The sequence below is a fragment of the Nannobrachium achirus genome (genome assembly GCF_963921795.1).
Source record: "Nannobrachium achirus genome assembly, chromosome: 17".
Taxonomy (NCBI): Eukaryota; Metazoa; Chordata; class Actinopteri; order Myctophiformes; family Myctophidae; genus Nannobrachium; species Nannobrachium achirus.
The window spans coordinates 56,209,504-56,232,579 of NC_137824.1; the positions used below are offsets into that span (position 1 = coordinate 56,209,504).

Genomic DNA, 23,076 nt, shown 5'->3' on the forward strand with positions numbered 1-23,076 from the left:
TCTATTTCTCACTTCAAATGTTTTCGAAAAAAAATCTTGAGAGCAACGTTTAGTTGTAAATGTCGCTGTGTGTTTGTTTACATGGCTGACATGTTGGATACGGCACAAGATTCACGCAGTGCAGCCTCAGTGCAGCAGGTCTTCTGAGCCTTTGATTAGGCATCGGTCTGTTATCAAGCTGAGCGGTCTGTTATCCAGAAATATCAGACCGCTGATTTCAGCGATTGACCAATCAGAATCAAGCATTCAGACAAGCCGTGCAATATACGTATTTAACACACCCTTCAACCCCCTCCCCTCTCTCTCTCAGGGACACCAAGAAGAAGGCAGGCAAGAAGGAGGAGAAGAAGAGGAAGTCTGCAGGAGGAGACAAAGAGAAGGAGCGAGGAGGAGGAGGAGGAGCAGCAGGAGGCAACGAGAGCTTCAAGAGCCGAGAGTTCATTGAGACCAGTGAGGACAGCTCTGAAGAAGACCGGAAGAAGGCCAAGAAGAGCAAGAAGAGCAAAAAGGTAAAAGTTGTTTTCAACCCGTTCATTCACACAATAAAACTCCTTAGATGACATAACATCTAAAGGTATCAGGGATGGGACGATATGAATATTTCATATCACGATTATTATGACGAAAGAAATCGTGATTTACGATATTATCGCGATAATCAAAATCCATTATCCTGGGGTAGAACATTTGCCAAAAAATAGCCGATCTGCAAGCTCACAACGCGTCGTAGATCAGCTATTTTTTGGCAAAGACATTTGATAAGAGTGAAAAAAGACTATCAAGTACGTATATTATAAGTACCTTTTACCAATTATAGAGGGTTTAAGTGGTACCGGATATGCAGCTCGGCAAATAAAAGGTCTCCACAATACGATTATTGTGAGTGCTTTTTATCACGATAAACGATAATATCCCTTATCGTCCCATCCCTAAATGGCTTAATGGATAGCTTAATAGCTTAATAGAATAAAATGTTGTGCCGCTTGTGCATTGAGAGACCCTTAAGAGTGCTTCCCAGAGGGCAGCTTACGTATGTTTTGTATGTTTATTCACAGCCAAAAAAGGCTGTGAATAAACTGGCACCAGAATTAGCCTGTAGCTATGCCCCTCCAAAAAGCTTTTGTCCAGTGCTAGCTTAGAATAACTCCCTGCTTGCCAAGGCTTGCCTATACTCTTCTTTTATTTTGCCAAGAAAAACAATACCACATCCGTCTCTCATAATAAATTATTCTCTCCATTGTCAGGAATCCGATGAAGAAGAGGAAGAGGTCTTGTCCACGCCCCCCAGTTCGGGGCAGGAGTCTGACTGAAAACACACACGCATATTATGTACAAACCTTTCCATCCACACACATCCAGACATCACGGACCAAGGATTTGCAGTACCACTTCTGTGTTACATCCCACAAATAACTCTTGCGCAGACAAATGAACCGAGAGACGACCCAATGGATATAGTTTGTACTTTTCTCAATCGCTTTCTTCTGTCATTTACAATACAATCTCACACTGTGTGGCCGACTCAACCATGAGCCCATGCAACGTTTGAACATTTATTTCACTATTGGGATTTCCTGCAGAAAACCTATTGACCTGGTGGTGTACTTGTGTACTGCATGTCCCACAGTGCTCAAAGGATGTTTTCATGCCACCCATGGAGATGGTATCATTTAGATTTGAAGTTAAGAGTTGCTCATTGTGGATGGAGAGGAAATGGGCGAAGGGGTTTAGGGTTAGACCATTTTTGTTTTGTTTTAGAGAACTAAAAAAAAAAGAAGTCAGTTGATGTGTTCATTTTGTCGTCGTGTCCTGTTTTCCTGTTTTCAGGTTGATTAAATAAATTGTTCTTTTGTAATAAATTTCACTTTTTGAGTTTATTCAACCTCCTATTTTAGAGGCCAGCTGATCTGCTGTAGATTGTCTGTAGCCCAGGCAAAATGGGTCTTACACCCAGATCATTCCTCATTGGATTGTGTTTACACAACGTCCTGAGACCAACCAAACCGCTGTTTTGACCTCACGGGCACCCTTACCTGTCTGTTTGACCCTTACTTGTCAAACAGACGAGAAGATCCTCTGCTCCTCCCCTCCCTTTCTAGGCTCTCCTCTCCCTGCTCTGGTGCAGAGCAGAAGCCGTTTGACAAGTAAGGGTGCCTATGAGGTCAAAACAGCGGTTTGGTTGGTTTCAGGACGTGTAAACACAATCCAATAAAAAAAGACTAACTTTGAAGCTAAAGAAATAACCACACTAGAATAAAGACTATCTACTCTGTTAGTTATGAACAGGGGCAGCTGAATTCTAGCAACAGGGGCAGCTATGAAAAAAATCAACTAAAGCAGGTATGAAGGGGTATGCTAAAAGGCATATGACAATGTGCACTGCACATTGTCATCCGAAACAAGGAATCGTCCACGTCTGTCCATTGGACATGTATGTATCCAAGCTGCATAATATAATGCCTCCTCCATCTCCCTGTGTTTATTAATTCTGCAAGTTAAAGTTCAACTCACAATGTAACTGCAGGTCCGCCGCAAAATTGCAGCGCAGGCGTTAGCCTATTTATCTGCGGTTGACGGTCGTAAACGGGCGATCAAAAAATAAAACCAGCGGCGGCCGGAGGGACTCGCAAAATCTACCAGCAATAAAGCAGACAGCAAATACTTTAGCAAGATATGAATATTTACGAAGACGAGAACGTCTCTCTCTCTCTCTCTCTCTCTCTCTCTCTCTCTCTCTCTCTCTCTGCCCCTCGTCTTGCCCTCCGCTGGCTCCCTCTCTGCGCTCCGCGCAAAGCGTCTCCATTTGGACACGATAGCGACAGAGAGAGTGTGCGCGCGAGCAAGGGCGAGAGACCCACACATCGGCCTATATTATATTAGGCCTATAGCCTATAATAATCAGAAATTAAATCAATGGGGGGAGGAGGCGGCCAGAACGGTCAGAAATCTAATGAGAGCGGACGGTCTGGAGGGGGATTTAACCTTTTATAAATAACAATGGATTTAACCCGCACATGGCTCTATATTGCCTGTATTTGAGACGGATGGATTCACACCAACAGTGAAGCGTTTGCTGTAGCGAATCGAAACCACCGTTTTTTTGTGGATTTGCATTTGTTTCTTTGTTTCGAAAAAGAATACGGATGCATCTTCACACATGCCCAAACGTTGTGTATTTTCCGACAATACGTTAGAGGATTTGTTTTAATCGCAATAAAACGTGCCTGTGTGAATGCCGCCTGAGTGAGTGAGCAGATATTTGGGTATTGGAATTTAATGGCTACGGAGATTCTGAGCGTCCTTCAGACCTGGGGGCAGACGGATGCAGACGTTTGTATTATATTCTTTTGGTTCTCGGAAACCATTGGTTTGATTTAATTGCTACTAACTCGGCACTAGTATGCACATATCCATGACCACCTGTGTCCCCCACGTTTTAACTCCCATAGCCCAGAAAGGAGAAGAACTCATCTATTGAGATATATTGTTCCTGTTGGCTTTAGGCCAGTGGTTCTCAACCTTTTCAGGCCGTGACCCCCAAAATAATCATATTTTAACGGGGGAGCCCCCACCCTGACTAGCACTAAGAGTTGAAGCATTACATTTTGTATACCACGGTTCTATTGTGAAAATAGCAGATCTACATGCTCACAACACCTCGCAACACATGTAGATCGACTATTTTCACAATTTCTGCCCCTCATATTTGAGAATTTGGCCAATGTTTAATTTGTCATTTTAGAGGTATTAAAAAGTCCTTAAATTGTCACTTTAGAAACGTTCAGATACCCTCTATACACTTAAACTTTATGTTGGTTTGTTTACTGTTGAGTGAGAAAACAATGTTGCTCATTAACTCATTTGCTGCTATGGCCGAGGAGCCCAAAAATATCCCACTGTACGGCCCTGCCATGCCCGAGGAACCAGAGAATTTCCAGTTTTTTTCAACAAAAAAAAAACTGACCCCAAAAAATGTAGTAGGCATGATAGCAATCGCGAAATTGCATGTTTAACCCCCATAACAACCCCATCTATCAAACATGGCAGCCATCTTTGTTTACATTTTAGGAAAACATAATGGCTGCTATCTCATGAATGCCTGAACGGATTTCCATTCGGATTTTTTTGTTTGAAAGCTGTGAGCAATGTGGACACACGTGGTGCATTATCTAGGCATGGGTGTGCATGATCCGTGCACTATGAATTACATGGAAGTCTAGGGAGACAGGGGCATATGAGAGTACGAAGGTATTGTTAAATGGCAGCAAATGAGTTAAGTTAATCATCTGGGGACCCCCCCAAAATAATTTGGGGACCCCCCGGGGGTCCTGACCCACTGCTTTAGGCAACCATAGGGCTCTTCATCAAGGCCATTTAACCAGGCAGCATGGTTGGATTTGTGTTATAGGAGGGTAGATGGAATGCAGTGATGCAGAGATGGTGTTTGAAAACAGAAGTTGGGGCTTAAGTACAGTGGTTTGTAAAAGCACGGCCATCTTCCAGTTTGAACCATGGATTTATTGAACAGGGTGGTTTTTAACAGCCAGAGACATTAAGATGTGTGGTTCAGTCCAGGCACGTGCACACACAGAAGACATCAAAGGGGGCTTGAGCCCCTGCCCTTTTATCCGTCTGTAAAAAGTGCCCTCTCCAGAACATGAATGCAGTTTTTACTATGGTGAAAGAAATGCAAATGTCCTCTTTCCATGCCATACCTAAAGGCTGCATTCAAGAGAATTGCCTTGACCAAACTCTCCTGAACTTGAATGCAGCATCTTATGTGTAGAGAGGGCAATTCCGTATTGACATCTCCTGTATCGACTTGATTATGCTTAGTTTAGAGTGTATCAAGCAACGAAAATAGCCGACCTCCAAGCTCACAAGGCTTGTGAGCTTGGAGGTCTGCCATTTTCGATATTTTCACCAAAAGGCCCTTTTAGAAATGTCAGCCCCTGCCTCTCTAACATTCTCTGCGCGTCCCTGGTTCAGTCCCACTTTTACAATGTCCGACTCCAGGATGCCATGCTTGCTTCATCATCACAATCGCAAGAGGCTTGTGAGAGAGAGTGGGGTGGAGATGTTTTTTTCATCTTAATGTATTGTGTGTGTGCGCGTGTGCTTGCGAGTGTATGTGTGCGTGTGTTTTTTGCTAATCATTTCCTGCATAATGATGATCACTTTTACATTACAGTGGTTTCCGCTTTCACAAAAATCACATTAAAGTGGTCTTCTGTCCCTCTCTCTCCCTTGTTTTTCTAGACTCACAACGACATATAGATTTGAATCGTGGCCATTACCGTAAAGCACGTGCCCCAGTGGTCAAGGCGGATTTCGGTGCGCGCTGAAAGGTCCCGCAATTGGCTTCCAAATCCAAAGTATGTGAGTGTAGAATAGGTTATGGTTGTTGAGCAGCCCTGTATCGCGTTACTGTTAATTGACCGCAGACATAATGGAACCACTTAAGAAATGACATCTTGCAGGGGTCTCTCCAGGCACACATCCATATCGGCACTGTCGGGCAGAAACCTCGTATCTCCAAGTTTCACATTTTTACGTTTTTTCGCAAAGCAAAGCCTTGCTTCATCATACAAGGCCGTCGCACAAAAGTAGTGAAAAAAGCAGATCTACAAGCACACAACGCCTCGCACCGCGAGGCGTTGTGTGCTTGTAGATCGGCTGTTTTCACTAGTTTAGTTAGTTTTTTTTTTAAATGATAAATTCAAAACGAACGCTTTTGGACATACAAGGTTTCCACCCGACAACGACGATATTCTGCCTTTAGACTACATTATATTATCACACTGAGAGGCAACGCTGCAGTGTATTATTGAGAAATGGTCATATCACGTGTAACCACCATGCCATAAGATTGATGATAGTTTGTGTCATTTCTAAATGGATTTGTAAATCTTGTTTCATCGTGTAAACCAGGGGTCTCAAACTCAATTTACTGTGGGGCCGCTGGAGGCAGAGTGTGGCTGAGGCTGGGCACATGCACTAATAAAACAAATTAGTGCATGTGCACTAATTTGTTTTATTATTATACTGTAGTTTCATACCAGTCTAACAACTACTGTATCTGTATCTCCCCATCAAAGAAATAAAAACAAATCCAATCTTCTCAAATATCTTTTTTATTTTTTAACACAAAATAAGATAAGATGAACAAGGACCCTGCTGTAAACAAGTTGTGTTTAACTAATGGAACATGTACTACCAGTAAGACTCCCTAATCGGGAGATAAGCGACCATCAGGTCGCAGCGTGATTTTAGGCCAAAATGTGTAGAAGTGTGGAAAAATGTGTATGTAAAAAATCGGCCTGATGGTGGCGCTATATGGGACAAATGCATGTTGATGAGATGAGTGTAGCCATACTGTGTACCGATTTGCGTGATTTGAGGTCAAAATCTGTAGGAGCAGTGTGCAAAAATGTGTTTGAAAAAATCTGCCTGATGGTGAAAATCGGCCTGAAGGTGGCGCTAAATGGGACATATCCATGTTGATGAGATGAATGTAGACATACTGTGTACCGATTTGCGTGATTTTAGGGCAAAATCTGTAGGAGCAGTGTCCAAAAATGTGTTTGAAAAAATCGGCCTGATGGTGGCGCTATATGGAACAGATCCATGTTGATGACATGAGTGTAGACATACTGTGTAGCGATTTTCGTGATTTTAGGGCAAAATCTGTAGGAGCAGTGTCCAAAAATGTGTTTTTAAAAAGTCGGCCTGAAGGTGGCGCTATATGGGACAGATTAATGTTGATGAGATGAGTGTAGACATACTGTGTAGCGATTTGCGTGATATTAGGGCAAAAAATGTAGGAGCAGTGGCCAAAAATGTGTTTAAAAAATCGGTCTGAAGGTGGCGCTAGAAGAGGGCCATGTGAGAAATGAGGGGTGGGGTCTCCGCGCCGCCTTGGCGGACGAATAGGTACCGGCCCCGGCTCTCCCGGACGCTCCTAGCCCGAGTTACGGCATTTTATGTGAGCTGCAGTGGAGGGGGTCCTCCACTGGGGGCGTCACCACTTTTGCATCCGTTCTGGAGCACCAGGAGTCGGTGGTCCCCGGGAATTCCCCGTGAGCAGCCCCGTTGGGGTGGTGATTTGGTCATTTTTGCACATTTGGTCATTTTTTACACCCGGGGGTCCCCCAGGGACCTGGGGATCCCTGGAGCTCCGGGGGTCCTTGGAGGTTGTAGTTTGGCAGGCAAGGAGTATGTGTGCAAAATTTGGCATGGATCGGGGCAACGGTTGCGGAGATATGAGCAGGGCAAAAGTGTGACGTGTGACGGAGGGACAGACGGACGGACGGACGGACAGACAGCCGGTGGAGGTTTTGGTAGTAAGTGCGACCTGACGGTCGCAATTATCAACTGTTTTGAGGTTCATATAAAACTCGCGGGCAGCACTAACATTAAACTTTCATATTAAGGTGGGGGCCACAAAATATCGTCTTGCAGGCCGCAAATGGCCCCCTGGCCGCCAGTTTGAGACCCCTGGTGTAAACGGAGGGAATCTATGTATGCATGAATGGTCATAGCTACAGTATTTTGAGTATTTGAGACTCCTGTTACTGAACAAACACTCTATAGCAATGAGTACTACTGGAATATAGAGCTATTTAAAGGTGTAGTTCACCCTCAAAACCACTTTTTTTCTATCAACTACTTGCCCTGTAGAGACTTGAATTTATGAATATTTTTTTGTTTTTGTCGCATTCCTAAGCCAATAATTTGATTACAATGAATGAATGAATACCCCATTGATTCCGGTATCAATGGGAGCTTTATTTGATGATCATTGGGGTATCAATGGGAGCTTTATTGGCTTAGGAATGTGACAAAAACAAAAAAATATCCATAAATTTAAGTTTCCGTGGGGTGAGTAATCAAAAGAAAAAAAGTCATTTTGGGGGTGAACTACTCCTTTAACACATATTTTAACCAAAAGAAAATCCCTTCCCCTACTTTAAGCTATAGGATCATGATGACCCATTTTATTTAGGATCATTACCCAATTTACAATTTAGGCATTTAGCAGACGCTCTTGATCTGTGCATGTGCAGATTTACTACTGCAGTCATAGTAGTAAGCAGTATCGGTTAAACAACTTGGTGACAGCTTTACACAACGCAAGAAATGTGTCCACTCAGCAAATGAAGACGAACGAGGCGCCATGGCTTGCATATTGCTCAGTCTTGTGTGTGTGTGTGTGTGTGTGTGTGTGTGTGTGTGTGTGTGTGTGTGTGTGTGTGTGTGTGTGTGTGTGTGCGCGCTTTCAAAAGTGCTGAACAATAGAGAAAGAGATGGAGGCAGAGGGAACATTTCAAATGGGAGATATGCATTATTTGTGGTGAAGACCAAGTGAGTGGTGGACCAAGGAGAAAATGGACCAGGCACATGCACACATAGGCATCAAAGGGGGCTCGAGCCCCTGCCCTTTTATCCGTCTGTAAAAAAGTGCCCTCTCCAGACCATGAAAGCAGTTTTTACTGTGGTGAAAGAAATGCAAATGCCATGCCATACCTGAAGGCAGCATTCAAGAGAATTGCCTTATGTATGCATCTTCTTATGTTGAAAGAATTGCCCTCACTATGGAGAAATCCATGCCGTTACGCCACATCTCCAGTATTGCCTTTTTTATGCTTAGTTTAGTGTGGTATCAAGTACTGAAAACAGCCGACCTCCAAGCTCAGGAGGTCTGCTGTTTTCAATATTTTCACCAAAAGGCCCTTTTAGAAATGTCAGCCCCTGCCGCTCTAACATTGTGTGCACGTCCCTGAGATGGACAAGAGGTTTTCAGTGAGGAAGGTTTTCCCTTGTGGGAATGGGAGGTACGATGGGAGGTCCAATATGTGTCCATAACCAATCAAAACAGAAAGGGTCAGCAACAACAATAAAGGGGGGGGAGTTGAAGTCCCCTAATCAGTGATGTGGCAGAGGAACATACTATTCTGCCGACAGTCTCAGAGAAACTGAGCTTGGCAGCGACTTCAGCAATAAAAGGCACACCGCCTTATAATCACACCACACGTCTCAGACTTTCTAAGAGGAGGATTCTTTTTTTTCTTTTTTTTTTGCATGACTGAGAAATCTCTTTTTTTGGGGGGGACACAGGAGAGTGGAGGACCTCTTCTATGTGCACATACCTGTAGCTATGGGCTCTGCAATCTCTGGGTTTGTGACTGACTTCTTCACCTATGAGACCACCAAGTCCGTGGTGGTCAAGAGCTGGTCCGTGGGGATCATCAACCGGATCGTACAGCTGCTGATCATCATCTACTTTGTCTGGTCAGTATATTAGTGGCATTAGTAGAAGAGCATATATTCTTGTCAGTGTGTCGTTTGTGCATAGTCAACTTCTATATCAGGGGTCTTCAACGTTTTCAGGCCAAGGACCCCTTACTTGAGAGAGAGAGATGAAGCAGGGACCCCCACAATCTGTTCATAGATATAGTTTCATTGTATGACAGAACGATCATCGGTGTATTTTGGATTCATGTTAATGTGTGTTTTCAGATATTTAACCACTTGAACCGTCAATACTTAGTAAACTTGTCCGTTCACTGTACTTAGTCTGTTCTTTTCCCCCTCCAAAGCTCTTTGCCAAAAATAGCCGATCTACAAGCTCACAACGCCTCGCAGCACGAGGCGTTGTGAGCTTGTAGATCTGCTATTTTCGGCTAAAGTTCAAAGAATATGGACGCTATGGTTCAAATGGTTAATATAAGAAAGGGAAAAATCTAATTACTATCACACAAAGATTTGGAGGACCCCCTGAAGTAACTCTGAGGACCCCCTAGGGGTCCTGGACCCCCTGTTGAAGACCCCTGTTCTATATCATCAATGTATTCCAAGCCACCCTTGGACATGCACCCTAGGGTGCCCCGGCACCCACCGTGAGAACCAGAACCACTGACCTAGTATCTGTGTCCACATGCTTTTTCCAAGCTCCAAACAATCTAGCGGGACTACTACAGAAGGACATAATTGTGTAAAATCTCACATACTTTTTCCCCCCTTTGTTCTATAGTTATGTCTTCATCTATGAGAAAGCGTACCAAGTGAATGACACAGGCATAGAGTCCTCTGTCATGACCAAAGTCAAGGGCTTTGGCATCCATAACAACCGGGTGATGGATGTGGCGGACTACGTCCAACCTTCCCAGGTGCGTGGCCCTGATAACATAATATGGTCAACACAGGGACGTGCTGGGCCCCTGAAACAGCCCGGGAAAAAGAGTTGGAGAGGCCCTCATTGCGTGCTATAGAGAGAGAGATCTCTCTCTATAGCGCTGCTGCTACTCAAAGATTTGCCATTTCAGATCATGACAAGTGACAAGCCAGTGGGCCAATTACATGAGTTATATTTCGTTGTTGTCGGGAGGAAACCTTGCATGTCCAAAACCGTTTGTTTCGTATTTATCATTTTAAAAGTGATTTAAACTACAAATGTGAAACTTGGAGATACGAGGTTTCTGCCCGACAGTGACCATTTACTTTGTTGGCCGCCCAGCCCCCAAAATGGAACGAAGGCAGACATTTTATTTAATTTTTTTTCTTAATGGCCCGACTGGACCGGCCGGGAGTGAGCCGGCCGTTCGGGAGTTGTCCCGCTTTTCCCAATGGCCAGCACGTCCCTGCGTCAACATAATATACTTACTTAAATGCCACACCTGCACACACGTAGACAATGTCAGTATGAACTATTAGCAACAGCACTGATCCCTCAAAACTAGGGGAGTAACGATACATTTTAACAGCGATACGATACGCATCACGATACATGGACAATATTGGTTCATGGCGATACGATACGATTTGATTCAATGATTTAAAATCGATATAGTAACTATTTAGCAAAGAAATGAAATCTGTATAAAACGTGTGAAAAAATCTATTATTATGGAAGTAAACGCTGTGATAATTTAGCAAATACGTGGACATTATATTTCAACACATATGGACAAACCCACACCTTGACATGAACACAGAGATTACACACATTTATCGATAGACCAAGAGTAGCTATATGGAATGGAAAGATAATTAGACCCCTCTTTTTAATTTTCCTCTTAAAATTGCTAAATACAACGCACAAATACTTAGTTTCCATACAATCCATTATTTGCATTGCAAAACGATTCGATAACGATTACCGCATTTTAAAACGATACAAAGCCAAAGCGGTACGATATTTTGCTTTTGCAAACGATATAGTAGATCATTACAAATTGAAATCGATTCAGTTACTATATCGTTACACCCCTACTCAAAACAGTTTCTGTTAACATTCAACCAGACATTATTGGCTTTTAAATAAATAAATTGCATCCACAATTCTTTTTTTTTTTAATGCAAACATTAATTATTTACATTATTTAGGTCTAATGCATTGGATTTTTCCCATCATTCTAAATACAAATTCATATTTAAAACAGAAATGGCCCTTTTTTCACAAATAAAAAAAATACTAATACTATGGAATGAGAAATGGCACAGGCAGTTAATACCAGCAGGAAGATCATGTTCTTAATCATGCCTCAATATCCTGGCTAATGTTATCATAATTCATATTAGTTGTTGTGTGTGTTTCTTACATTTAGCATACAAGACTATCTGAGTATATAAATTATACGTGCAGCACGTTCTGTTTAGAATAGTTACTCTACAGGTGTCATAAATTAGCCTCGCAAGCCATCCCGAGTTACGTCATCACCAATGTGCTTCCTTTCTCGGTCTGGTGTCCCTCCCATCGAGTCTCTTTATTAGAATTTGGTTCTCAATTTCCAATCAAAAGGCTGCATTTCGAGCGAACCCGCCTCACACCGCTCCTGATTGGTCGAGCGGCTGCTACAGCTCTCGCATTTTGACAACAAACATGGCGGACCCCATGTCCGATGCGAGTTCACAAATCACAAATAAAAGCTGCATTAAGCGAAGTTTTATCTGAAATCAACGGCATCTCATAACTTAAAAACGAACAACAGTTTGCACCTTTGGAATTTCTGTCTGGAAAAGACGTATTTGATGTTCTCCCGACGATGTTTTGATGCGCTGATGACTACTGACTGGACCTGTCAGTCAAAGTATAGTAATGCATTGTCTACGGAGGACTCCCAGACTCTCCCCTGGGAGAGTCTGGCTGTTGCGAGGCTAGTCATAAATATCCCATCATTCATTTATTCAATGCTAATGTGTAAAGTACTGGGAGCAGGGGCGTCACAAGGGGGGGAAAAGTGGGACTGAGTTTCAAGGGCCCAAGGTGGAGGGGCCTTAATTATTTAACTATTGCACCGCGCTGAAAGCTTGTAGATGAAGTCGTGAAAATGTGTGCAAATCTTTGAATATATGTATATATTTTTTTTGTATATTATATATATGCAATGAGGGCCTCTCCAACACTTTTTCCCGGGCTGAATCAGGGGCCCATGCATGTCCCTGGAATACATTCATTACTCTTCACATAGAATTGTTATATAGAATTATGTTAGACATATTATTATAAGAAATGACTTAAAAGTCTGGGTTTCCGAGGCTAAGAAATGACTAACAGCATATGCATTGTGTGTTAGGGTGCGAGTGTGTTCTGTATTATAACCCAGATAATTATCTCGGAGAACCAGTTCCAAGGAAAATGTCGAGAGGTGAGTACGCATTCAGCTCTTCAGCACTAGAGAATGTTTTTTTGTTTGTTTTAGGGGCTTTTTACCCCTTTATTCGATAGGACAGTAGACTGAGAGAAAATGGGGGGAGAGAAGGGGAGTGACATGCGGCAAAGGTCGTCCAGATCGGGAATCAAACCGGCGACGCCGTACCTATGTGGTACAGCATGCGCCTAGACCAGTAGGCCAATAACCTCGCCTACCAGTCTTTCTGGGGAGAAAGCCTGGTGTTCGTTCACAACAGACCGTTTGGTTTCCGCCTAAAGCGCGGAAACCACTGGAAGAAGCGGCGTCGCTTTGATTTAGTTCCCCTCGTTTGTTTCCCCAATCTCTATTAAAATGCTCGAGCCTAGTGTAGTCTTGCCAGTCGCTACCAGTTGGAATAAAAGATGCACATACCAAACTTAATTTTCGAAAGCAAAATTACGCCGCATCAAGGAGTTTATTAGGTAGGCCCTAAAACTATGTCCTTGGGTGCAGGGGAATAATTTGGGTTAAAACTGAATCCGGTTGATAGTTCCGGCCAAAGTGTAGTCCGTCTAGGACTACAACATGACGTAAAGTGGTTTCCGCTCCCGACCGGATCAAACCACGTAAAGTGAACTGATCCCAGACTAGTAGGCCAATGAGCTTATCATAAATATTTGGTCAGTCAGTGATCTAGAAACCCATTTCAAAGGCTGACTGGAAATGTTTGTAAAAAAAAAAAACATTCACTCGTTGGTAGTTTTAGATAGGATTGAACATACAATGTGTATTGTGTTAGAGCTGACTTACTGTACTGTACATCTTAATGTGTTTCTACCCCAGTACATCATGTGCATGTTGCTGTGCTTGTGTTCAGACTGTTAGCTTGTTCAGATGTGCAGACGAGAGAGACTGTGAAGAGCATATGGGTGAATCCTACCTTGGGAATGGTGAGTCCAGCTCCCAGCAATATATCACTTCTGGATCAGGATGTTAATTATTGATGGGCATAAAAGTAATCAAATTGAAAGATACATATTTATTTATTCATGTTTTTTAGGGTTAGGGTTATTTATATATGATTAAACATATCTCTTCTGTCGGGCCGAAACCTCCAAAATGTTCATTTTTGAGAAAATGAGCTCAAGTGGAGTTAGGAGGTTTGACAGAAGTGCTTTTTACATTGGTTCAATATTATTTTAACCAACACACAGACGTAAAGGGTGTTCAATAGCACATATTTATGAAAAAAAAGAGGGGGCTAATCGGGTGGAGTTAGCTGATTTGGCAGAAAGTGTGGAGTTAGGAGGTTTTGTCCCAAGCACTTTTTACTACTTTCCATTGGTTCAATATTATTTTAACCAACATTCAGCTGTAAAGGGTGTTCAATAGCCCTGATTTAAAAAAAAAATCAAAAACCTCAAAAATGGAGTTAAGAGGTTTTGGCCAGACAGTGACAGTTTAAACTGTACTATACAGTATACTGAGGAAATGGGGAGAGAGAGATGGGGAGTGACACTGCATTAGCAGCCTAGGTTTCAAAATTGAAAGATTATTAATATTGAGAGAAAGCGGTGGCTACCTGAAGCTTGAATCCCAAAACACTGGTGTCAATATCAGCCTTTAAAAACTCTGTCTCTCTCTTGTCTTGATCCCAGGTTTTGTAACAGGTAAATGTCTTCAACCCCCCAGTGACGAAAACTGGTGGTCGCATCTCAAATCATCAAGGAAAACAAACGGGACTCAATCTCCCAGTGTCCAAAACGGGACACAATCCTCCAGTAACGTGACACAATCCTCCAGTAACGTGACACAATCCTCCAGTAACGTGACACAATCCTCCAGTAACGTGACACAATCCTCCAGTAACAAAAGCGTGACACAATCCTTAAAAAGGGGTAGCTGTGAAGTTCAAGGCTGGTGTCCGGCTGAGAGGGAGTGGATCAAAGGGTAAAACAAACACACACACACACACACACAGACACACACACACACACACACACACACACACACACACACACACACACACACACACACACACACACACACACACACACACACACATTCTACACGCTACAATGGTTGTCATTATCATTCATATCTGTTCTCCTGTCCATCACAGTGAACCAATGCTGCACGTAGAAAACTTCACCATCTTCATCAAAAATAGCATCCGCTTTCCTCGCTTCAATGTCACGAGGTGAGTCACACACATGAATGAATAATATACACACATACAGAGACAGACACATTTAGACACATATGCAAATGTAACAATAGAGATTTGTACATGTGTTTGCCCGTAAGATAGACTCCCCACTGTCTCCTCTTCTATGTGGTAGCTCTATTTTCTCCAATCCAATATATCTTAATGTGGATGCATTGTGGGCAGCTTGCATAAAGTCAGTTGCTACTGGACTGCTTATAATTTGTTCTAATGTCACTATGATGTTCACTAATGCGTGTTCACTCACTGTTCTTGTGGTCGATCACCTAAAACCCCAAATGACCAACTAATCTCTTTCTTTCTTACTCAGGGGGAACTTCCCACCCACTCTGACAGCATCCCAAATCAAGCGGTGTAAATACGACCCAGTAAACAACACTCTGTGCCCAATATTCCAAGTGAAGGACATACTAAAGTACATTGGAACAAATGTGTCTTCGCTCGCTGACAAGGTCTGAACGTGTTTGCTCTTTCTCTCTAAAAAGGCGTGTTGGTATGTGTTTTATTATAGACTTCGGGCACCACTAGTTGGGGACCACATAAGTAAGTCTGGATCAGATACAGATATCCGTGGCCTGACAGTTCTGGACAACTGCCAGTCCGACTGAATTCTCACTCTGCACTGGACACTCAGACAGACAGACACAGGTTTAATGAATTTACAGATATATACATAGATAAGATATAAATAGAAACACAATTACACTTTTTTTCTTACTTTACATCACTTTTGTCAAGTGAATCAGTTGAACATAAGTAGATTAAGTACAATATGAGTCAAGTTTAGAATTAGCCTTAAAGGAATAGTTCACCCCTGAAATGACTTTTTTTTTCTCCTATTGATTACTCATGCCATAGAGACTTGAGTTCAATAATATTTTTTGGTATGTGTCGCATTCCTAAGACAACAATGTGATTATAGTAAATTTACCCCCATTGATTTTGGATTGGGACCCAAATGCATGGCCCTGGATGGGGAAACCGTCAGGTTAAGTTTACTATAATCAATTTTGTGTCTTAGGAATGCAACAAAAAACTAAAAAATAACATTGAACTCAAGTCTCTGTGGCGTGAGTAATCAATAGGGAAAAAAAGTCATTTTGGGGGTGAACTACTCCTTTAAGACGGTTCTCTCTTTCTGCAGTCTTTAATGCTTCCATTTCAAATGTTGTTTTATTCCAAGGTTGAACTGGTCTGTACTACTTTATGTCTTACTTACAGGTACACAACGTTGTTTAAAGCATTAGTAATAGTAATAAAAGAGGGGGAATTATTACCAAGAACAGTTTTGACCATGTGCCGTACCGAAGTTCTTATTCTAGGTTATGAATATCTAATGTAAACATAGTATGATATGTACCAGTGTTGTTTTTGACAGCAAATTTTGATTTAGTTTTAGTCACAGTCTTTTGAATAAAATGCCGTTTTGTTTTAGTCATAATTTAGTCACCTGAAACGTTTTAATTTTAGTCTAATTTTAGTCGACTAAATATCTTAAGATTTTAGGCGACTAAATCTACAGTTGATTTAGTCAACTGAAATTTATTTTGGCAGGCCTTGATGGCATCGTAATGACTGATTTTACACTTGTTTGAGTGCTGAGAATAGCAGATCTACAAGCTCACAACGCGTCGCACCGCGTTGCACCGCATTGTAGAATAGTTTTTATTTTGTTGACGAAATTGTCAATATATATTTAGTCTTCACAGCTTAGTTTTTATTACGTTTTTATTTCGTTTTCGTCAGTGAAAAAAACGCAGACGACAAGGTCATAGTTTTAGTCAACGAAATCAACACTGCTGCGTACGTTCTCTTTCCCTGGAAGATGAAGAAGAAAGAACTAGGATGTTGTCTTTGTCTCTGCCTCTGTCTTCCTTCCTCTTTCATCCCTCAGGGCGGAGAGATAGGGATAAACATTGAGTGGAAGTGCAACCTTGACCTGGATGTTGAGACGTGTTTACCCAGGTATGCAGGGGTGTCGCACCAAATTCTGGGCCCCCCGGGTACAAGGATTCACTGTGGGGGGCCCCTGTGCTTTAACTATTGAAAAATAGCAGATATACAAGCTCACGGTGCCGCGCTGCGAGCTTGTAGATCTGCCATTTTTGAAAAATCACGAACATCTTTGAATATTTCAAATCCTTCTATGGTTTTTTTTTGAAAAATCTATGTTTCGATGTCAGTGGAGCTCAAACCTTTTCATGTGAAGGACCCCCAAAATGATATGTATTTGGCCACGGACCCCCATCTCAAAATATTTAGCTCCAGGGACCCCCCAGGAGCAAAATTTGAGTTACAAATGTTCGCTTAAAAAATACATATATTCAAAGATTTGCATTTTGCACACATTTTCACGACTTTTCAAAAATAGCAGATCTACAAGCTCGCAGCGCGGCACTCGGTGCCGCGCTGTGAGCTTGTATATCTGCTATTTTTCAATCGCTGAAGTATAAAATAATTAAGGCCCCTCCACCACCTTGGGCCCTGGTAACTCAGTCCCACTTTCCTACCCCTTGGGACGCCCCTGCAGGTATGCCTTCACACAACTGGACCTCCCATTCAGGAGGAACAGGGTCGGCAAAGGCTATAACTTCAGGTGAGGGACCTTCCACGTCACTTATCTCTTTCAGTGAGTTAAATCGACAACAGACGTTTTACTGAGTACCATTTCGTTCTGTTCATTGACAGATTTGCCAAATATTTCATGACGGAAAATGGGACTGAATTTCGAACTCTCCACAAGGCTTTTGCACTTCGCTTTGACATCATGGTCACTGGCAATGTAAGTAATGTGCGTGATCTGTGAAAAAGCTAGTGTATGCACATGTAGGCATGCATGTGCATAGATGAATTTCACCAAGTCGTTTTGGTTTGAGTTGAGATATATACCGTCGGTATATGAATGTGTGTGTGAATGGTTGAATGAAATGCACATTGTGAAGCGCCTTGACATATTGTATGTCATATAATATGTCAGTGATGTCACATGACATACTTTTTATGCCCATATATGAGTCCTAACATGGAGATGTGGATAACACTATATATGGAGATAGTCTAGTCCAATATGTCATAGGAACTACCGTCATAGACAGTAGCCATTGTTAGGTCGGAGTCAATGGCTGTCTGTCTGACTGTCTGTACAGGAAGTGATGTCACATGACATACTTTTTATGCCCATATATGAGTCCTTCTGTACCACATCTCCATGTTTAGGCAAACTCCACACAGAAAGGCCCTATCGCCAACCCAACCTAGGGTGTGAGCGATAGGGCCTTTCTGTGTGGAGTTTGCATGTTCTCCCCGTGTCTCCTAGGGTTGATACCCTCACAAAAACATGAACAAACTCCCCCCAGAATGACAACAACTAGAATCGTCAGAGAAACGCTGTGGTTGGCCAGATGGTCAAGAATTGGCGCGACCTCGCCCTTTAGGGCGAGGTTGCATGTCACCCTGAGGTCGCATTCCACCCTCAGGTGTCTTACTAGTTAGTCACAACATGGAGACTTCAACATGGAGACTTCAATATTTTTCTTTTTTTTATCGTCGCATTCCTACGACGAAAAATAATGATTATAGTAAATGTACCCCCATTGATTCTGGATGGGGACCCAAATGCATTTGGGTCAGAATCAATGGTTGTAAATTTACTTGACCCTTGACCCTAAATTTACCCCCATTGATTCTCACACTAATGCATTTGGGTCCCCATCCAGGCCTATGCATTTGGGTCCCCATCCAGGCCTATGCATTTGGGTCCCCATCCAGGCCTATGCATTTGGGTCCCCATCCAGAATGGGGTAAATTTACTATAACACATTTTTTTGTCTTAGGAATGGGTCAAATACAAAACAAGTATTAATGAACTCAAGTCTCCTTGATGTGACTAATCAATAGAAAAAAAGTAATTTTGGGGGTGAACTACTCCTTTAAGCCGCTATAAAAATGCACCATTTCCCATGGATCGTATGTGCTGATATGTTTTAGTCCACATATTTGTTTTTACACGCTCCCGAGCCATAAAAGGATCCAAATCCCCACAAGAAGTACCTTTGTTAGTGTGATGTCACTGTGACTGTAGCTAAAAGAATAATCTCTGATGTTGGCTCAGACAGAAATCTTTGGTTTGTGTCGAGCTCGGCGGTTCTGTCAAATTAATTTTTCTGCGCGTGTGCACGACACGTGCACAGCTCTGATGAATATTTAATGATTATAATTCTTTAAACCACTTAAACCCTGTATACATTGACTGGAGTCCCTAGGGCTTGGGCCCAGTGGTGTGGTATGGATTTTTGTGGTGGCCCTCTAAATTCATGACGTCACATGCACGTCACGTGCGCGCACGTGCAGGCGCATGTGTGCACGCATGCCTGCCGCTCGGTGCTAATACTGTATAACACAACATTTTTAATGTAATTATATTTCTTTTTTTTTTTAATTAATGTATTTTCCTTTAAGTTTTATATAAAATAACTTTAGTTTACATAGACTTTTACAGACTCACCCACACACAGTAAAGTCTGCTAGCTCCTTTCTGTGCTATGCAGCTCTGACAAAATGAGTGATTTAAACTCATGACATGAAGAGTGAGGAGCTGCATAGCGGAGGGAGACGAGAGGTTCCGAAAGGAGCTAAAAGTCTGCAAAGAATGCTAGGTGAACGTATCCACCTGTTCCCGCAAGCGAGTATTCCTACCGTAGGAGACGGGGTTGCATAAATTAGAAGGCGCGGCTTGTGATTGGCTGGAGCGGAGGTCTGGAGCGCTCGGCTGTGGTCACTTGGACTGCGTGGGCGTTTATCGTGCGCTTGCCCAGGCATAAATATAACGATTGCATTCACCACGGCTTCGTAACTCGCGCGGCGCTCCTGGCCCGCCGCTTGCAATGTCGTGGACAATAACTGTGACATATCTAACCATAAAACGAGCGCTCCTTCAAACACCGTCGCCTACGTTTGGAACAATAGCTTCCCGCAAGACTTTACTAGCATTATCTGCAGGACACTTCCGGTTAACAGCAGACATACAAGCTCACGTCGTCGCGTCGCAGATGCAACCGCTGTGAGCTTGTAGATCACACTCGGCTGCGACGCCGGAAATGCCGCTCGCCTTCTGCGCAATGCACGATGGGATGTTGGAAAGTTTTGGATATGCTGGCCGCATATACAAGTGTAAATGAGCCTGCCTACCCGAGTATTGTTATGCAAAGAAGTGTTGACCGAGCCGTCGAGCCGTCACCATCACACAGCTTGACGACGTGCGTGCACACGCGTGTGCGTCTATGTGGGGCACGCGTGCGTACAGCTTGATAAGTGTGGGCTCGCCGAGCCCAACCGAGCCCACGGCATCTCAACCCTGCTTGGCCCCCTCCTTTCTTCCCTCTACACACCAAATCTCTAAAGCAAAAATACCCAATGTACAATCTCACAGTGCAGTGCATTGTGAGCTTGTAGATCAGCTATTTTTGCTGAATGTTTTCCACCCAAATTAGGGACGCTAGGGTTCAAGTGGTTAACCACAGTTGTACGAGAGATTGCATAATGAAAAAATATGTCCATGGAATACATTATTGATGTTGCAAGCAGGGGACGGAATGGAGCTTCGCGATTAGTCGAGCGTGCTGGATATATCAATATTGTCTGTCAAACAAATGTATTCTTTTGTCTGGCCGACATGAAACCCATGGCTTCAGGCCAGCTTTCTGGTGTGCATTGAGACCATATTTTTGGCAAATCTTTTTCATGCATTAAGTGTAGAACATATTTCATTTTGAAATGCAGCGCTTTTCTAAAAAAAACTACAATATTCTTACCAGAGTAGAAACACAGCCAAATGGAGGCCTTGATGAAGGACACAATTGAGGCTGTCACGATTATGACATTTTACAAGATAATGAATTAATTGCCACTCAAATAATTGTGATTAATAATTTAAATGTGTTTTTGTCGTTGACATTTCTGTTTGGCTTTTAGGCTTTGAAGTTGCACATGGCAGATATGACACATAATCTAAATATACAAAGAAATTACTGACATATTTGACAACTTTATACTTAAAAAAGAACATTGATAGTGGAAATAGCCGATCTACAAGCTCACAACGTGCCGCGATGCGATGCGTTGTGAGCTTGTAGATCTGCTATTTCCACAATTTTTTACTTAAAAAAAAAAAACATGAACATTTTTCAATATGGAGATGATTATGTCAAATAATTGCGATTAGACGATTATGTAATAACAATTCCTATAATTTGGCTCTATTTCACTCTCTGTCCATCCAGGCAGGGAAGTTCAGCACTATACCCACACTGATCAACCTGGTTGCTGCCTTCACTTCTATTGGACTGGTAAGGAGATCACTTTCAATCTGGCATGCCTATTTTGGTCTTGTCATTATAGTCAAATGTACTTATTTCTACTGTGTGGTTAATCAAATTGGATGAATGTGAATGCTGTATTTTTTTTTTGAATAAAGCGCCTCTATCATAGTCCAGGGTGAAGAGCTATCGCCTCACCGTGGTGTAGTTTTCACCTATAGGCCAGGGGCCAATTCTGATATCTTCACAAATTGGTACCACCCAAGGTGACCGTACGTTTTTTACATTTTTGACTTCCTACATGTCTCTAGTTTACATGTCTCTAGTTTTACATTTTTTCTGGGTCTCTTCTGAGACCCAGCTTAATTGATGTTATCAGCCGCTAGACTCTAGCGGCTGATAACATCAATTAAGCTGGGTCTCAGAAGAGCGGCTAGAGTCGTCCATTTGTAGCCCAAGGAATGTTTTTCGTGCAAAACAAATGCTTGGAATGGATTCAGAATCATGAAAACCCCCTAGTTTGACCCCTCATATGCTACTTAAAACAGATTAATTTTAGCCTTTTTCCACCCTGTAATTTAAAGTTAATGGGACAGCGACTCTAGTGGCTGATAACATCAATTAAGCTGGGTCTCAGAAGGGCTTATCATACCAAAATGTAAACTAGAGACATGTAGGAAGTCAAAAATGTAAAAAACGTACGGTCACCTTGTGAAGATATCAGAATTGGCCCCTGGCCTACTAGGCTTTGTTATACATTTGTAGGTTATAGCTAGAAAACTACACCGCGGTGAGGTGATAGCTCTTCACCCTGGACTCTGATAGAGGCTTAACCATTAACCTCCTCAATGTTGTACTGTGTGGCTGCAGGGCACGGTGCTCTGTGATCTCATCCTGCTCAACTTCCTGAAAGGAGCAGATCAGTACAAGGCCAAGAAGTTTGAAGAGGTACAACCTTCTTGTCTGAAACTTCCTGAAACTTTGTCGGCTCGCTGGCTTGTACATCTACAACAGGGGTCTTCAACAGGGGGTCCGGGACCCCTAGGGGGTCCTCAGAGTTACTACAGGGGGTCCTCCAAATCTTCATATCCTTTTTATATTAACAACTAGTGTCCATATTCTGAGAACTGTAGCCAAAAATAGCAGATCTACAAGCTCACAACGCCTCGCAGCTTGTGGATCGGCTATTTTCGGCAAAGAGGTTTGGTGTAGAGGGGAAAAAGAGCAGACTAAGTGTACAGGGTAAAAGGTCAAGTTTATTAAGTAGTGACGGCTTAAATATCTGAAAACACAAATTGACATGAATCCGAAATACACTGATGATTGTGCTGTCAAACGATGAAACTATTCTGTATGGAATCTATGAAAGGTTGTGGGGGTCCCTGCTTCATCTCTCTCTCTCTCTCTCTCAACTAAGTGGTCCTTGTCCTGAAAACGTTGAAGACCCCTGCTCTACAACCTCAGTTGTCGGCTGAAGCTAAGATTTCTTTGATGCTCCGTTGTGCCTCTCTCTCTCCTCACAGGTCTCTGGAGAACAGATAGAATTAGAAGCCCAGCTGGAGGCAACGCTCACTCAGAGCCCTGGGAGTGAGCTGTCAATCAAACAAGGAATGAAGAGTTCACATGACTCTGGAGCAGGGTCTCTCTCTGCTGATCCAGCCATCTGAGCAGGGTCTCTCTCTGCTGATCCAGCCATCTGAGCAGGGTCTCTCTCTGCTGATCAAACCATCTGACAGTTATTTAGCTGGCAATTCTGGAGAAAGCAACTCTCTTCTTGCCTCAGTTTGGGTTGCTCTCCATTCTGGTTTCCTGCAGCCTTGCATCCATCCCCTCATCATCATCTACAGATACGCTAGGACGTGTATCTTTGAGAAAAAACATACCTTTTGCGAAATTTGCGAAA

The 23,076-nt window shown here is 42.7% G+C and overlaps 2 protein-coding genes across 2 annotated transcripts in view; both read left to right on the plus strand.

Annotated features, from left to right (window-relative positions):
• Positions 1-1,862, plus strand: part of ssrp1a (structure specific recognition protein 1a) — a 41,662-nt gene extending 39,800 nt beyond the window's left edge. Inside the window, exons 17-18 of the mRNA XM_080745454.1 lie at positions 311-509; positions 1,245-1,862. Coding sequence (XP_080601580.1) covers positions 311-509; positions 1,245-1,310 — 265 coding nt within the window. The 3' untranslated portion in view covers positions 1,311-1,862. The remainder of the gene's footprint in view (positions 1-310; positions 510-1,244) is intronic.
• Positions 1,863-9,157: 7,295 nt separating this feature from the next.
• On the plus strand, positions 9,158-22,840 carry LOC308302566 (P2X purinoceptor 3-like; the record flags this gene model as incomplete). The annotated part of the gene is made up of 13 exons (XM_080746823.1): positions 9,158-9,291; positions 10,034-10,169; positions 12,576-12,647; positions 13,510-13,582; positions 14,291-14,582; positions 14,755-14,832; positions 15,170-15,311; positions 16,754-16,824; positions 17,390-17,455; positions 17,548-17,641; positions 21,138-21,203; positions 22,044-22,121; positions 22,697-22,840. 13 exons carry the CDS (start codon positions 9,158-9,160, stop codon positions 22,838-22,840), a joined length of 1,446 nt encoding a protein of 481 aa, XP_080602949.1.
• Between the last annotated feature and the right edge of the window lie 236 nt (positions 22,841-23,076).